The following is an 18,942-nucleotide window of genomic DNA, read 5'->3' as shown; positions in this document are numbered from 1 at the left end:
TTGATATACTGATGTTTATTATAAATTCCTAGAGTGCTGTGAAATGTGTTTCTCAAATTGAACCAGAGAATGTTTTCTTAGAAGTGTCTTATGGGACCAGTGTTCTACTGAACACAATGGAAAATGTTACTGTTGTAAAATGGTCAGATCTATATCCCAAGAAGATTTCACTTGGGAGTACATACCCCAGAAGATTCCTTCTGTGCATTTGTTCTTCATTCCCATGTACTAGAGCCTACAACTTTTTATCAGGGAAATGATAAACCTTATCTTATATTTCTATCAGTGAAATAATCACAAACATAATACTAACTAGACCTGGATAAGCTACAATCTATTGGACTGCTAACAATGGATATATGACAAGACTTCTGTCCTTCTCTCTTTTCTTTCCTAGTTTATATCTTCTCAGGAGTTGGAACCATTGAAATCCTGAAGAAGCAGGTCAGATAAGTTTATTAGAAGTATATAAATAGTAGCTCAGTTTAGTTCAGGAAACATTTATTGAGTGTCTCCTTTATGTTGGGCACCGTGGTAAGCACTAGGTCCATAAAGATAAAAAGCTCTTCCTGAAAGATCCTATATGCAGGATGGGAAGACATGTATAGAAACAGATCATTTCAATACACTGTGGTGGTGGTGGTGATAATGATAAGGTAATAGCTAACATTTCCAGAGTGCATACTGCTTTCCAGGGACTGTTAAAAGGTCTGTATATGCACTAACTCATTTACCTTTCACAACAGCACTTTGAAGTAGGTATAATGCCATTATTATCCCCAATTTATATGAAAAACTTGCAATAAAAAAAAAGATTCGCTAAGTGCCTTAGGGAGATTGTGGGGGTGGAGTGGGAGCAACTAAGGAAGGCCTTCCTTGAGGAGATGCCTCAGATACTTCTTCATGCCTGTTTTTATTTATTTTTTATTTATTTTTTAAATTGACTTTGTAATAATATTACATTAAAAAAAATATATATATGAGGTCCCTTTGAACCCTACCACCTCCACCCCACCTCTCCCCCCCCCCCCCCCCCCAGCAACACTCCTTCCCATCATCATGACATATCCATTGCATTTGGCAAGTACATCTTTGGGCACCTCTGCACCTCATGGTCAATGGTCCACATCATGGCCCATACTCTCCCCCATACCATCCAGTGGGCCCTGTGAGGATTTACAATGTCCGGTGATTGCCCCTGAAGCACCATCCAGGGCAGCTCCATGTCCCAAAGATGCCTCCACCTCTCATCTCTTCCTGCCTTTCCCCATACCCATCAGCCATCATGTCCACTTTTCTCAATCCAATGCCACCTTTTCTATGTGGACATTGGATTGGTTGTGTCCATTGCACCTCTATGTCAAGAGGAGGCTCAGATTCCACATGGATGCTGGATGCAATCCTCCCACTTTCAGTTGTAATCACTCTAGGCTCCATGGTGTGGTGGTTGTCCTTCTTCAACTCCATCTTAGCTGAGTGTGGTGAGCCCAATAAGTCAGATTGTAGGTGCTAGTGTCTGTTGAGGCTCAGGACCTGGCTATCACATTGTCAGTCCAGAGATTCAAATCCCCTAAATATATCTTAAACCCCAACACTAACTGCACCTCCAGCACATTAGCATGAAAGTCTTATGAAGAGAGATCCCATCTGAGTCCAGATTCATCACACATAAACACCAGTTCCAAAGAGGGGCCATCTGACCTGGTAGTTAACCCCATCGGCCATGACCATAACTCCCATGGGTCTCTTTAGCCCTCGAAGGAACCGATATCTGGGGGTTGTATCTGCTTTATCTGTCTCTCAGACTCTGCTCAGTTGTGCATAAGGGCAATCCTTCTGACAGCCTCCAGACTCTTTTTTAGAGACTCGTAGCCATATAAACTCATTTCTCCTTTCCATTTCCCCCTTACATTAGGTCAAACAGCATTTTAAAGTCATGTTATTTTATGTAGACAGGGATATTCCGCTGATCCGCGTTGAACCTTCCATATGAGGTCATTTTCCAGTTGCATCATCAGTTGGTAGTTGATAGTGGTCCCTCGGTGCCAGGGATTCATGCCTGTTTTTATGTTTTCCTCTAAAAGTCACAGAGTTTGTCCTGTTTTCTAAACTCAGTGGTTACCTTTGTTGCCTTTATGGGTTGTTTTAGAAAATTATTTAGAAGAATATTCTTTCTCGCAGCATCCACTATAATAAATTTATTAGAATACTTACCTGTACACATTACTCCCTTTAAAAATATTAGTGACCTTATACTTGAGATGCTATTTGCTGTTAGGTAACCAGTTCCCTGCCAGATAAGTCAAGGACATATTGGCAACATCATTATTCCAGACTATTTTTCCCTCCCACTCTTGGGTTAAGCAATATACTAAATACTGTGGTCCTTATGTGTACCCTTTTAGTTAATGGCCATGAATTCATCAACCCTGAGTAAAGAGGGCCCTGAACCACATCTACTAGCCAGTAGATTTATTCCTGTAAGCAACTAAATCATCTTTGCTTGTATTTGCTCTTTATTTAAACCTTAACCAGAGTCTACTGTGGGACCTAGGCAATCAACTACACATTTCCATAGCCAAGAAATCACTTCTGAGGATTCCAGAGATGTTGATTTTTTAAGACAAGTGGCGATCATTGAAACTGAATTTATTTCTTTAACTCAGAAAAAAAAACACATTAGAAAGAACAGTGCATTTAGGGTCTGTAAACACAAGGGGAAATATGAAATCTCTGCAGCTGAATCCAGGGCTGAGAACAGAAATGGAGACTCAAGCTAGCTAACTGCTAGCTAAGGTACAGAAGTGAAATTAAAAATATAATTATTACTCTGTACTGAGGTCTTTAAGGAATACTGTTTCTCTGCTCTAAAAGAGCAGAGTCTCTTTCAGAGTAACACACTTGAAACCGCTAAGACATATATATGGCTTTGATATCTTATTACCTAATTAGATTTTTCTGTGGCAGCCATATTAAAAATGTGAGACTGGTGGGCTGGTAAACTGGCTCTCTGAAAAGGGCAGAGTGGAGCCCTGATTTCTAGCACTCACCAATTTTTCTGGTTTAAATATTCCCACCATGGCCAATTTCAAACTACTAGATCACTTTTCATCAGGAAGTCTGACAGACTCTAAAGCAAACGTAGAATGATTTCTCTTTTGGGCTTGCCTCCACCTTCAGAGCCCCATTTCTCTGATCTCAAGCCCTGCTCCTCTCAAGTCATTGGTTCCAAAACTTGACTGGAGATCAGAATCACTGGAAACCCTTATTGAAAATATAGAATCTCAGAGCCCTACCCCAGATCTACTGAACCAGAACCTCCAAGAGGGGACAGTGCCAGAAACCTGTATTTTTTATTTAAAAAGGTATCATTGCTAATTCTAATTTAGCCTTTTGGTCTTCCAGCTAGCATTTGCACACCACTGTATATTCCATTCCTATTTCTAGTGTAAGCTCTGTTCATTTTCATACTTAGATGAAAGATTTTGAGCTAATAATTGCCCATAACTTACCTTACTCACTAAATTAACCATATCTCTGACAGAAGAACCATAAAGGATTACTAAAACTCTGTCCAGATATGATTTTCCTGACACAATGATAACTATAAATGCTGGTAAGCATTCGTGCCAGTTATGTTCTCCCACTTAAGATATGTTTATATATAACATATAAACTCTGCTTTTGTCCAAGAAAATTTCTGGCAGAAATTCTAAGATGTCTGTTTTTCATGTAACTGTTAAAATAAATATATTGGGAGAACTCCCTCTTATTCATAGTATGTCCATAGTATTAATATATAGATGTATTTACCATAAATACCTCATACTTTAAGAATGAATTATTATAATGAAACTGGAAATTATAATAAAGTTAGTTTTATTTCAATTTTCATATTTACATATTTCAGAACATAACATTAAAGTACCATAGGTATGTTATTGCATTGGTATTTAAATAATCATTTAATTCATTTCTTCATGAAGTCCACTTTCCTTCTTCCTTTTAATACCTAAGGATATGTTAAATGTTATATGGATGGGAAACTGATTAAGTATGGAAAATTGACAGCTATTCCATGAAACTTTCCTGTAGAAAATTTGCCTTACTTTAGTAGAACACATGGTTTGAATGAGATGTTTGAAGAAATGTTTCCTGGAACAGAATAAGCTCTCTTTTTAGATAACAGTCACATCTCTATAGGCCAGTTCGTTCATTTACAAGAAATTTTATAGTCATGTCAAGACACATATTTTTAATGATTGCAGTCTCTCGCCTTTTTTTAAGAAAAATCAGCAAGTGGAAAGAAAGCAGAATTCATTCCCTGTCAAAGTAAACAACCTCTTGAAAAACTGACATGCCTTTCCTTCCTCCATGGTGGGCCAAAATAAATGTAGTCAATTGCCTTTTAGCAGAGAGTGAAGAGAATGACTAAAATAAACTTGGTCTTTCTGCCCTAAAACACAAACCAAGTGTTTACCAATATTCCATCTGGTTACTTGGTTACCATAACCCTAACTAGCCAGCTATCTTTGTAAATAAGGGTTCTATCATCCACATCTATCCTTTTACCTTCTTGCTGGCTTAGGTGACAACTGTTCAAGTGAGGGAAGTTCAAGTCTCTGGGTGAGTGACCATCTTGCCTCAGACTGTCTTTCCATCCTTCACAGGATATTCACATGGCCCCTTCTGATGCTCCTGAGAAGAATCTCTGTGTTTTTCTGTTGGCTTTTGTCTCTATTTAACAATTATTTCCTTCTACCTTTACTATGGCTTTTCTTTCTCAGCAGATTATCTTAAAATACAATTTAAAAATTAATCATATCCAGAATATTTTAGCACAATGACATTCTTAGGAACTCATAAATGCCTTTCATTTTTCCTTCCTGTGCCTGTTCTCTAGTCAGTCTCAAAAAGGATTATTTCCTAAGGTCATTGAGGGCTCTTCAAATTGTAACTTTGGTGGGCTTTTTCTTTCAAAGTATAGTTTTAGCAAAGTCACATGAGTTCATTATATGTTGTTAAAAACAACATAGACATCTTTGTTTTATATTGACAGCAACTGTGACTGTTTCCAGCCTAGAATCAATATGTAGTAACTGTTTTGAAAAGCAATCTTTAAAAAGAACCAGTGACTTGGCAGTACTAGTTGGGGAACTTTAATCTCTGATTGTTTTTCAAACTAGGAAATAAAACCAGAAATTTAAGAAGTGAAAAAGATATAAAAATAGATACATCATAATGTAATAATCATATTATGTCTATCCTAAAAAAAAAAGTTTAAAGAGCACATTTAAATTCACCCCCATAAAGGAGAAATTTTATATATTAGTGAATGATAAATCAGTCAGATTTGGGAAGAGAAGTCGGAGACATCTTGAAATTCTGTAAAATGTCTCTAAAACAATGAGTGTAATTCACTGAATAAATAAATAATATACCATTCTGCATTTGAAGAGAAGTATTAAATAATCAAACAAATAATTTAAAAATATTGAATCCCTCAGAATGCCCGAAGTTAGAAGAGATATAAAGAAGAGAACTAGCATTTGTTGAACTTCTGCAAGGGGCTATGCACTTTACTGGGCAATTGACATAAATTCTCTCATTTAGAAATCTTTATGAAATAGTTGATATCTTTTCTATTTTACAAATAAGGACACTGAGGCTTAAATCAATTGTGCCAGGGCTAGAAGTTAAACCAGGTTTGCCTGACTCCAAAGATCTTGATCCAAAGACCTACAAAGATCTAAAGAACTCTATTCCTCACTGACTCAGTTGATGAAAACAAAATGAGTAAACAAAGGCAGAAATAGTAAAACATATATAATAGCACTGAAAATAAATTTTAAGATATCTAATTTTAAAAAACATACAGAATTTGGTTTTGAGTGAGGTCATGCTTACAGCCGTGTAAAATTTGAATGTAAAGAACTGTATTCATCTTAAGGAATCTAGCACAAGATAGATGGAATTGGACAGTGTTCTAGGTAGGACGCCAAAAATAATTGAGAAAAGGGAAATAGTAATGACCAAATATGAAAGAGGATAGGATATTCTCAGATTAACTAGGAAACTTCTCAGTGAGAATACAATAACTTTCTACACATACTCAAAAAGTGTAAATTGACCTAAGGGGGTGGCAAAAAATAGTTTACTTCCCTGAAACAAAGAATCATAATTAGATATAATTGGATGAAAGTGAGGAAAGGATTTTCAGGTTGATTAATGTGAATTCAGGTTGATTAATGTGAAAATAGATTGTTTCTAGTGAGAGGCGTTTATGGGTGGAAATGCCTCGTAAGAAATTAGAATAAAGAACTTTTATTACAAGTAATAAATTATAAAACTGGACTGAGTTAGTGAAGCATTAAACATAGGAAATAGTCTTACATTCATGCAGGGGATAGTTGCTGACTGGAAGACTTAGAATGATGGATTTTTCTTTTACTATTGCAGTTTTCTAAGGATTTGTTGGATTTTTGTTTGTTTCTAATACCATAATACAATAACATGTACTGCTTAGATACTAGATACCTATAAAAAAATAGTGTGAGCCTTTTAGGAAATTTATCAAAACATAAAATCATTTAATTGTTGTCACTTATTGAGAGAACATTTATTCATTCAACAAAGACTGAATCCCCAAAATGGGTGAGGCATGGTCCAAGGTTTTGGGGACACAGAGATGAAAAGATGTGGTTCCTTCCCTCACAGTGTACTATAGAGACAGAAGTGAGGGCAAAAAATCATACGAGATTACATTGAAGGCTGGAAGACCATTCAATCATTTAAAATGTATATTTATTGTGACTGTAATTCATTTTTTTAAAAATTCAACATAGATTTTTTTTCAGTGCCTCCTTGTGGCTGACCTATGCTAGTTCACAAAACAGGCAGGGTCCCTCCCCTCATGGACACAGACATAAATGAATATGTAATCAAAAACCGCAAAAAGTATTAGGAAGAAAAAGTAATGGTGCAGTGACAGATTATAGCAGGGACCAGTTATATCAGTTCAAAGAGAGATTTAAGATACTGAACCAGGAGAGATGTTTAAAACAGCTTGTTTCTCCAGGGGAAGATGGGGTTAGGGATGATCCCAATTCCTGGCTAGGTGCCTGCATGGATTAGGAATACAAGAGGCTGAGCAGGTGTTATTTCTATATATATAAAAAATACATAACCAAAATGATATCAAAAGTTTTCCCATAATAAAATTTGTACATTCAAAAGCGTTTTCTTCTATTTTAACTGAAGTAGCAAACCAAGACCAGAAAATTTGTTTCTTAACTGCCTAAGATATCTTGTATATACTCAAGCATTAATAGTAACTCGCCTTGGTTCTCTCTGCCTAGAGGAGTCCACACCAAATCTTGATGCATATTTCCATTCTTCTCTCCCATTTCACAGTGAGGTCTGTTCTTTTCCCCATTTTCCAATAAATTCTTTTTACTGGTCTAACTAAAAAAAAAAAAAAAGTAACTGGCCTAGTTACAACTAGTAAACAGCAAAGGAATGACAGCAAAATCAAGTTGAATGTTTGAGCAATGGTCACATAGTAAAATGTTAAATATAAAGATTGTGACTTTCGTATTTATTTGCATTGTGCATTTAAAAGTTTATAAAAGACAACTAAGAAATATCCTTTAATATCTTACTTTTTTAAAAAAAAGCATTAAATAGAGGCAGGAATGACTAGATATGGAAAAATGGATCTCTCTCTTTTGTGCAAGAGGTACAATAGCTCTTTCAGGAGATATTACATTTCAGTAAATTAAAGGTAAATCTTAATTTAGATTATTTCCTTATTAGATTTATTCTAACATATTCTAATTTGCAATTAAATACCTTGCATATTGTGGTACTAGCTATCTTTTAACACAATGTATATGACATTTAAAGAATCAATGTAAAGGTGTAAACCATAATGGCTTTCACAGAGAAAAGTTCATTTACAATTTTTTCTTCATTCTGTACAGCTATTTATCCACTATAAAAAATAGTTGGAAGTAGAAGGAATGGAGAAATCAACACCAAAAAAGGCAGAAGATTTTGTTTTATCTAACGTTTTGCTCCACACTCAATATATTAATAACAGTTTCATCTCCTTTCTGCTTAGAGCTGCATCTCAAAGTCATCTCCCATAACTCCCATTCCCTCTAAGAGACTCAGCAGGAAGCTGAGCAGCTTTTGAAATGACTTTGCTATAAAAAATCCCCCATCAGGAATTCTGTAGGGCCTTGGCCTTTTCAGGAGAAAACAATATTGGGAGCCTGGGAGGCGCTGCTGAAGGAGTGGCAACTGGGCAGTGGTGAAAGGACTTAACAAGCAGCTTCTTTCCCAGCTGAGGGCCTTGAACTTTGAATTCCATTTTTAGAAAAGCTAAATCAAGAGCAAATACTTCAGGGTATTTTGCTTGCAGTGTAACTCTTACTAGCAGAATAGCAAAAGTTAGAGCTGTCAGGTAATACTGACGAGTCCTGGCATTTTAAAGGGAGTAACGGTCTGAGCTCCGCTGGTTGTTTCTACAGTGAGCTTGGCATCATAGATTACTCTCTAGTGAGGGAAAGACATGCAAACAGACTCCTAGAGTTCCAGTGAAGGTGGGAATAAACATGACATGCCAGCAATGGTTTCCTTTGACTCCACCACCACAAGCATTAGCAACCCCATCAGAATAAAGGGAGATAAAACTCTTCCACTATGTTCCTGGCCATTTTGTACTTGTAGTTACACGTTTATTCTTATGTGCATTTAGGTTGACAGCTGTGTCTCTTGTCCTACATTACCTTGCAGGGTGCCTCAAGCATCAGGACCATAGATCTGGTACTTTTCTCAATTCTTAACATAAACTGAGAAAGTAGCAGATAATTTTTTTTTTATCCAAGGCAAGGAACGTGTAATAGGAGAGAAAGCTAATTCTATAGGATGTAGAGTAATCAAGAAAGCTGTGCTCCTCTTTGTCACCAAATTACTCCCAGCTGCAAAGCAAGGAATTTCAGCATATTTTGAAAGCTAGTTAGATCATTAATTTCTTTTTGAAAAAATCCATATCTGCAGTGAGGCAGTTATTGCTGACTCCTCTGTGCTCCCATACACTGTGGACTATTCTTGTTATAATACTTACTGCCCTGTAATTATGTATTTGCACATCTTTCTTTCTCCACTCAAGAGATATAGCTCTTAGTGTTCATTTTTTTATCTACAGCCCCTTGCATACTTCCTGTCAACCCTCTTTGATGAAGATGTGAATAAGTGAGTGAATTAATGGTGGGCATTTGAAAAGTAATATGTTCATCCAGACAATAATGATAATTATTCTTTGAGCATTGGTGCTAGTAAATATCTGAAATGTTACTAAATGCATGAACTATTTCATTTAATCCTCATACAACCAATCAATCCCATGGCATAGGTATTACTATTACCACTTCATCAATGAGAAAATTGAGACTTGAGGAGATGAATTTCACAGTCTAATAAAGACTGTCTCATAACCAAAATTTGAATTCATCTCTGACTCCTAAGCTCATGTTCTTACCCACTTTGTATTGCCTCAATTTTATTTTCTGTCTTTCAAAGAGATTTTATAGGAAATTTCCAAGCAGTCTTTGTTATTAAAACAAATATTTGTTTCAGAGTGTTACAGATGCACAAGGCTATTTGAAAATGTCCATTCATTATTTCATAACAATTGAGCTTCCTGGTAGAAGATCTTTCATAACAGTCTTATGTCCTAACTCTTCTATAAATACTCTATAGAGAGACAGCGCTTCACATAATAGAGGTATTACTGCAAATATGTATCTGTAAATAAAAGTTGTACATTTAGCAATTGTCTAATTTTACTATTTGAAGAGAACATATTATACAATATTTTGTCAAGTGCACATTTCTGCCATTTCAATTGATTTGAAAGTTTTGGATTGTTTTGTTGGGTGTTCTTTAGAGCAGGACACCCCAGTACAGAATGTATGATTCAAAATAAGTCATTTGCATTATTAAAGAACTCTTATTCTTAATTGGGAGTTAAAATGATATTTTCAATAATTTTTGTTTTGTTGATATGGTTGCAAGTAAGCACACCCTAGGGCAACTGATTTGGAGGGAAATATGATTACTCCCCCAGTAAATGCTTTGCTACCAAATAGACCACATGGCTTTCTCCTAAATATAACTGGCTGCCACTTAAAGCATGACAGTTCATCACAAGACAGTTCACCTCAGCTGTATACACTAGAAATTATAATGAAAAGAATAAGTAAGTCCAGAATGATAGTATATGATGATAGTTCAGTCTTCACTATTGGGTTTTATGTCTAACATGAACAAAGACGAAGATGAAGTCAAGGATTTATGTCACTCCAGTTGGGCTGTGACTTTGAATTCATCCATGGAAAAGTGCTTGGGTTGCATTTAGGAGCAAAAATCAGTATGAAATATATGTTGGGGAATCAGAACCTAGTTAGATCGTTTTCTTCCCCCCAATTAAGAAGAAAATACATTTTATTTTAAAAGACTAAGAAATGTAGATTATGTGGGTCCGATATTGACTGCTTTACAAAATTCAGGAGATAAGTATGCACGCAAGCCTCCATGTGTAGTCAAAAGGTATGCTATGAGAGGTATCAGGGCTAGTTCTGCATAGTTTCCAACAGTATTTTTATCTTATAATATGTAAAGTCACAGTGACAAATACCCATTAGCATGTGGGTAGGTTTTAAAATATACAGTAGTACAGAGAGGTCAAATCCTTGAAACACTGTAATTTTCTGTTAGAGAAAAAGATCCTGGTAGTGGTAGAATGCCATATATTACAAGAGAGGGGGTCCTCCAGCACCGTCCTTGTCAACCTCACTTCTCTGTTGTCAAAAATCAAATTAACCAAATGAATTAACTGAGTGATGGAGTTAACTATTGGTCTAAACATTTCAAAATGATGAAATTTTCATATTGGATTATGTAATTTCCATTTATTTTCATATTGGATTATGTAATATGCACTCATGTGAAACATAGCACTTTGATATATTTATATTACATTTTATATACAACCCCTCCAGATTCTTTCTTAATTAAAAACAAATGACAGGGAATAGATGTGGCTCAAAATATTGGGCTCCCGTCTACCACATGGAAGGTCCAGGGTTCGATTCCTGGGGCCTCCTGGTGAGGGCAAGCTGGGCTGCATGGTAAGCTGGCTCAAGCGGACAGCTGGCCCATGTGGAGTGCTGACCCACATGGCAAGCTGACCCAAGTGGAGAGCTGGCACAGGAAGATGACGCAACAAAAAAAGACACAGAGGAGAGACAATAAGAGACACAGCAGACCAGGGAGCTGAAGTGGCACAAGAGACTGAGCACCCCTCTCTACTCCAGAAGGTCCCAGGATCAGTTCCCAGTGCTGCCTAAAGAGAAGACAAGAAGACAAAGAAGAGCACACAGTGGATGTGCACAGAGAGCAGACAAGAGGGTGGGATATAAATAAATTTTTTAAAAGCAGAAACAAAAAAAAAAAAAAAAAGAAAAATCAATAGTGAAGTGCTACATTAAGAGAAAACGCATAAATGATCTCATAATGAAACCCAACCAAGAAAAAACTTAGGGGAGTTAATGTGGAACAAACAATTACCTTAACTCTGTGAATTTCAATAAAGCTATTCCCCTGAAAAACTCAATATTGTAGAGAAAGAATCTTTACTTTTCTCCCTGTATTAAGTAAGTTTTTTGTTAATATCTGGGAATAATTATTCTTCTGAACTATGGATCTTTTCAAAGGCCAAGACTGTTTTACTCAAATTATATCCCTAGCAGCTTGCTCAGTAATCAGCACATAGCAGATGCTCATTAAAATGTTTATTGAGGGAGCAGATGTGGCTCAAGCTGTTGAGCACTTGTTTCCCACAGGGGAGGTCCATGGTTCAGTCCCAGAGCCTCCTAAAAACAAACAAAAACAACAACAAGCAAACAAACAAAGGCACCAACTCAGGGAAGGTGATGTGGCTCAGTGGCTGAGTGGTGACTTCCCACGTATAAAGTCCCAGGTTCAATCCCTGACCCGGTACCTCAAAAAAAACCAAGTGTATTGAATAAGTGGATAGATAAATAAATGCTGCCTTAAGCAATAAACACACACACTGTTTAACTTTCAATTTCATCTTTTGCCCTTTGTTAATAGCTTTTTCATCATTGCCTTTTAATTCAAGTTTGTTTTGTTTTGTTTTGTTTTGTTTTGTTTTGTTTTGTTTTGAGCAGATGTATCTGCCATTTGCTAATTGCCTGCTAAGGGCTAAGGATATGCATTAGTGTTCGTTTAGTTCTAAACACAACATGGTAAAATAGAAATGTGGAGCTCAGAAAGGTAAAGAAATTCATCTAGTGGGTGAATTCAAGTCTGCCTCCACAGCCTGTGCTGTCACTGGGCTAAGCACTGCAGGGAATAGGTAAGGGAGACTCATGTGTACCTTGAAGGACCTTACAGACTGATTTGATAAAGAGAGAAAAGTAAAATACCCAATTATCTTTAGTGCAGAGTAGACTGTGATCAGAACTATAAGAAGAAAAGTCATTTTTTAAAGCAATAGAGGGTTTCATAGAAAAGAAAAATCATATCAAACAGTGTTGGGTGGGATAAGGTCTGTCCCTTAGATAGGAAGTTGGAGTGGCTGCCCTGGATTTCACACTTGGAGGGGCGAGGGTGGCAGAGGGAAGGCTTCATAAACTAGAAGTCCTAAAATTACCCTCAATTTTTGTTTGTCTCTCAACAATTCTCTGTCCCATCCATATGGCCTCCAAATCCCATCACTTCTATCTAAAAAACAAAACAAAACAAAAAGCAGTTTCTCACTTCTAACCTCTCCCATTTTCACATCTACTGCCTTAGTCCAGATCTTAATTATCTCATTTCTTTTGTTTTCCTGCTATCTCCTGACTCTAGCCTATTCCATACAATGCCAATGAAGTATCTGTCAAAATCAAGTTGTAACCATGTCATGATTCTGCTTTAAAATCTCTTATGTCCTTTATGCCCATAGAATAAAAATTCAACCTCTTTCATAATCTGGCCCCAACCTAACTAACTTTACAGCTTTTCCTACCTTACCTCTTTCAACTACTTTCCACTGACCTACATTCTAGACACTAAACTTCTCACATTCCTCAAATGGATCATGTCCTTTCACCTATGAGTTTCCACACCCTGGAATGTGCTTCAGGTCAATTCCACAGTGCTTATTGGGTATCAGACATTGTTCTGGGACTTAGAAAACAAAAACAAAAACGTAAAGATCCTTGGGAAGTGGATGTGGCTCAAGCACTTGGGCTGCGGTCTACTATATAGGAGGTCCAGGGTTCAATACGCAGGGCCTCCTGGTGAAGGCAAGTTGGCCTGTGTGGCAAGCTGGCCCATGTGGAGTGCTGCCCTGTGCAGGAGTGCTGGCCCATGCAGAGAACTGGAGTAGCAAGATGACGCAACAAAAAGAGACACAGAGGAGAGACAATAAGAGTCACAGCAGACCAGGGAGCTGAGGTGGCACAAGAGAATGATCACCTCTCTCCTACTCCAGAAGGCCCCAGGATTGGTTCCCGGTACCTGCACTCTCAGCTGTATGGGAGTGGAGAAAACAACCAACCATTTAATCTGGTACCACTATAAATTCATGCCCTCTAATCTCAAATGTGGCCTCAATGATTCCTGGCAATTATGCTTCACTTCCTACATTTCTCATTCACTTTTTCACCCCTCCAACTTCCATTGTCTCTTTTCCATCCTTCATCTCACCAGGTGATAATTGCTTTAAAATCTAGAAAGTACACGCATTCAGAAGAAAATTCCCACCACTGCATTTGTCCACTAATCTGCCTTCTGTCTTTTTACTATGAACTGATAATGTTCCTAGCTAAGGCCAACACCTCCTCTATACCAAATCCCACTCCCTTCCCCCAAATCCCTCCAACAATTCATCTCCCTTCTGATTGTCAATTTCCCCCATCTATTTGGTCATTTTTTTCAGCCTCAAATATTCTATAATTTTGCCCATCTTAAAGCAAAACAAACAAAAATCCGCACCTTTACTTGAGTTCATATCCTCATTCTGTTTCAGCTACCACCACATTTCTTTGCCTATACAGAAAAGCTCCTTAATTGAACTCCTCATGTAGTTCCTCTCCTCCCATTCTCTCCTGAGTCCTCTGTAATTAGGGTGTCCACCTACTATTCTACTGAAACTCTTCGTATCGAGAACACCAATGACCTTGATGGAGTTAAATTGCAGTGCAGTACTTCACTCCCATTCCTCATCTTCTTTGACCTGTCAGCATTTGACATAGTTGGTGTTGCCCTCCTCCTTGAAGCTTTCTTTGCTTGGCTTCTAGAACACCACACTCTCTTGATTTTTCCCCTGAATTCCCCTTCTCTGTTTTCTTTGCTGGTTTGTCCTTATCACTCCGACATTCATATTTTATTTTGTATTAAATTATGTCATTCATTCTATGGCAGACATGCTTTATTGATTATAACATCTGTATTTTAATTAGCTTTTATTCTCTGAGCATACACCAACTTGCATTAGTCTCAGAAATATGCTGTGTGTGAGGAAAAGCCATTTTGGGATTGCAGGAGCCTAATCTACAAACAGATAACAGAGTTACTCATCCATTCTTGCTTGACCCCTTCATTGTAGTGTGTTCCTGCCATCCCACTGGATCAGCTGCCCTTCCATTCAGCTCAGTGACCTTCTGTGATCCCAGCAATGGTGACTGCCCTTGTAAGCCTGGGGTGGCAGGACCACATTGTGACAGGTGCATGGTGGGATACTGGGGCTTCGGAGACTACGGCTGCAGACCCTGTGACTGTGCCGGAAGCTGTGACCCTTTCACGGGAGATTGCATCAGCAGGTGAATGAGTATAGCTCTTGTTCTCATTTATATGTCTTTCAGATTCTTTTCAAGATGTGATAGTGATTTGGAAAATCTTGTATAATGTTAGTGGAATAAATATATATTTGCACATCTTTTAAAAGAATTCTGTCAAGTTGCATAATCAAGCAATTTTTCTTATAAGATTCTAGAGATTCAATTTTGCAAAATAAATTATTCTTAACAATAGATCCGTAAGTCGGAGAGAAAGCATCTATTTCTGAAAAGTGAAAGGATGAGAAAGCTGATAAGGTTTAAATATATTCATTTTATTCAAGTTCTAAGAAATTCCCTAAAAAGTGCTTCATCATTTTCCATTTTGTTAGCAGCACAGACATAGATTGGATTCATGAAATTCCTGACTTCCATTCCATGCACAATAATAGCAAACCAACGTGGGAATGGGAGGATGAACAAGGATTTTCTGCACTTCGACATTCAGGTGAGGCAACAGATTTGATCAGGTATCAGTGATTTGTGACAAACTAGGAAACAGCTTTTGAATTCTGTGTGTGAAACTTTTTAGTTATGAGATTTAATAAAGTAGTAAGCCCATAAGCGTGCAACGATTAAATATAGCTAGCAGGAAATTTTAACAAGCTTTTGTTCCTTTTTCTTATTATAGAGAAATGTATTTAGGTATTATGGAAAAACTGGAAAATGCAAAACAGCACAGTAAAAAAAAAAGTCACCCCAAATCTCACTACCCACTGTTAACACTTTGGTGTGTTCTCTCTCTAAGCATACTTTTTCACACATTTGAGAGCTAACCAAATTATCAGATTTGGAAATATGCAGATCCACTTAAAAGGGAAAATATTCTTACAGACAGAGTGTAACTAAAAACGTACAAAGCAAAAGCTAGGTGTGAACACCTTATGTCTATAGCTTTTTTACAACTATAAAACAAAAATAATTTTATAAGCTAAATATTAACCAAATAACAAGATCAATAAAATTCAAATGAATAACATTAATTGATTCTGAAAAAAAAAATTATCTCTCCTGAAGCCAAAACACTGCTCACTATATACATATGGTTCTTGGAATTTACTAAGTCTTTACTGATATTTCCTCTGATTCAGTTTTCCTGTCATGTTTTTCTGTTCCTTCATTTGAAAAGCATGCTATGATATTGGGGTGAATATATAATTTCTGTATTCAGCCCACTTCTATTTTTTCCTTTTTCACATTAGAAAATCAAGTGGTCTATTTTACACCAACTAACTCCTTAACATAAACACAGATGTTGGTATGAAACCTTGTGTCACTTGGTTGTTGGGTGCTCACCAAATAATCCAAATCAAACTTAAAATAAGTTAAAAATATGTATTAGGAAACATTACAAACAGCAAAAAAGTTATATGATGAACACCCAATTACACACATTTTGGTATTATCAAACCTTACATTTTGCCGTAATTGTTCCATATTTTCTTTTGAAATGTTACAGACACGTTTGAAGCCCTCCCTCCCCCTGTGTATTAAGCCATTAACTCACTACCCTCCCACACACCACAGAATAACCACTACCCTGAATTTGGTGTTTATCATTCATTCATGTTTTAATTACATTACTACCTATATATATCTTGAGTATTTTTAAAATTTCATGTACATGATAACTTTCCTTGCTTTGAAAACTTTTTTTACCTATTTATGTTTTTGAGATTTATCCATTCTATTATATGAACATGCCACTTTTTATTCTCATTGTTTGACATTTAAGATGATCCAATTTTCATTATTATATATAATGCTATCACTAGAAGGAGTGTTACTAGAAGGAGTTTTACTAGAGCGGGGGCTGGCAAATTATGGCCCTCATGACAAATCTGGCCTGCCACCTGGCTTTGCAGAGCATGAAAGCTACCTGTGAGCTAAGAAAAGTTTTTACATTTTTAAATGGTTATAAAAGTACCTACACAATATTTTTAATTTGCCTCTTGGCCAATAAAACCTAAAATATTTACTAACTGTCTCTTTATAGAAAATGTTTCCTGACCTTTGCTCTAGTGTACAATATAGACACTGTTGGGGTCATGGGTATGCTTATTGTCAAATTCACCACATATTGCCAAATTGCTCTCTGAAGTGGCTGCAACAATTTGCATCCCACCAGCAAGGTAGGAAACCCTATTGCTCCACATCCTCACTAACACTTTGTTTAACAAATTTTTACATAGCTCATGCAACGGGTCAGGCACTGTTTTAAGCGCTTTGTAAATATTTAAATTATTGCATATTTATCCAACTTCTAAATTTAATGTTATAAATCTCTCCATTTGCACCAATCTGATTGGTATGAAATGGAATCTCACCCTTTTAAATTGCATTTTCCTGATTTCTAAGAAGTTTTCACAACTTTTCATCATTTCTTGGCCATCCAGGTTTTCTTTTCTATGAATTTCCTATTGTAGTTTTCTTATTGATTTGTAGGAATTCTTTATATTAATGAATTCATTCATCTAACAAGTATTATTGAACACCTATGTTAGGTGTCAATCCTGTTCATATAGTTGGTGAATAAAATAAACAAAAATTCCTGTAAATAAGTAAAATATTTAGTATACTAGATGTTGATGAGTAATAAGGAGGAAAATAGAGGATATGAAGTGCCTGGGAAGGTTATATTATTAATTAGGGTGATCAGGGAAAGTCCTATAAAAAGATGACATTTTAGAGAGAGAAACATTTAAAATTTAAAAAAAAGGAGGTAAGGGAATAAGATTTACAGATAATAGAGAGAAGAGATTTTAGGCAGAAGACATAGCAAGTGCAAAAGCCCTGAAGTGGGAATATAATATGTCTGGTGTAATCAAGAAACAGCAAGAAGGCCAACGTGGCTGGAAAAGAGTGTACAAGGCAGAGAATAGGAAAGAGGAGATCGAGATGTAATGGAGGCTGTATAGGCCACTGGAAGGATTTTGACTTTGACCTTGTGTAATATGGAAGCCATTGGAGGGTTTTGAACAGTAATGTGGCATTTAAAGTAACATAGTCAGCATGGTTGCATATTTTCCCTGGTGACATTCGCATTGTGGATGTTGGCATAAACAAACAATTGGATTTAAGCTGGATTAAGGTTTTGCCAAGCAAGAATAAAGCAAGAGAGGGACAAGGAAATAATTATAATGACATTCGTGGGATTTAAATGGGTAAGAAGGGACATGAAGGTGAAAAGGGGGAGGGCCAATAGATAATAGGGTTTAAGTGGGGTCAAAGGATTGTTGGAGTTGGGAGCTAGCTAGAAAGAAAGGAGTGATGGTCAAAGAATGGGATGCTTGTAATTGGAAGAGTAGCTGTTATAGATAATGACAAAATCTAGAATATGACCGTGGAAGTGAGTAACTGAGGTTATTATTTGTAATGCTACGTGGTCATATATCAAGTTTCCATATATGTATGGATCTGAATCTTTTCTCTATTTTGTTTCATGAGCTACCACAATGGCTTATTACAGCTTTATAATGAGTCCTGCTCTCTGATATGGCAAGTCTATCCATTTTGTTCTTCTTCCTTGAAAGCATCTTAGCTATTCTTGGATTTTTTGCTCTTTTGTGTGAATTTTAGAATAAGCATATTAAACCCCACAAAAAACTCTGTTGGGATTTTGATTCCAATGGCCTTGACTTTATAGATTGTTTTGTAAAAATGGTAGCTTCATAATATTGAGTAGTTCCAAACACGAACATGAAATATCTTTCCATTTGTTAAATTAAAATATTTTTAAATTTTTCTCCAAAAAGCTCTGGCTGTCTTTTATTCAGTTTACTCCTGGATACCTTAGATTTTGTTGCTATTGGGAAGGGCTTTTTATTTGAATTGTCTAAATTGTTATTAATGATATACAGGAGCACTATTAATTTTTGTATTTTGATCTCATATCTGGCAAAATCACTGAACTTGCTTATTAATTCTAATAGTTTTTTATTCCATTGGCAAATAAAGGCAATTATTGTCTCTTCTTTTAGTTCTTATAACTAAAGAACTGGTTGCGTGGTTGCACTGAGTGATGTCTCCG

The 18,942-nt window shown here is 36.5% G+C and overlaps 1 protein-coding gene across 2 annotated transcripts in view; it reads left to right on the top strand.

The window, feature by feature from the left end:
- NTN4 (netrin 4) overlaps positions 1–18,942 on the top strand; it is a 115,672-nt gene that overhangs the window by 83,942 nt on the left and 12,788 nt on the right. Inside the window, exons 6-7 of one of the 2 annotated variants that reach the window (XM_058308562.2) lie at positions 14,684–14,897; positions 15,248–15,360. In XM_058308562.2, the coding sequence (XP_058164545.1) occupies positions 14,684–14,897; positions 15,248–15,360 (327 nt within the window). Of the gene's footprint in view, positions 1–14,683; positions 14,898–15,244; positions 15,361–18,942 lie in introns of both variants that reach the window. The other variant, XM_058308561.2, reaches the window with a different exon arrangement.

The sequence above is a fragment of the Dasypus novemcinctus genome, chromosome 12 (assembly GCF_030445035.2).
Source record: "Dasypus novemcinctus isolate mDasNov1 chromosome 12, mDasNov1.1.hap2, whole genome shotgun sequence".
Lineage (NCBI taxonomy): Eukaryota > Metazoa > Chordata > Mammalia > Cingulata > Dasypodidae > Dasypus > Dasypus novemcinctus.
Note: the sequence above shows the minus strand (reverse complement) of the source record. Positions and strands in the feature narration are given on the sequence as shown.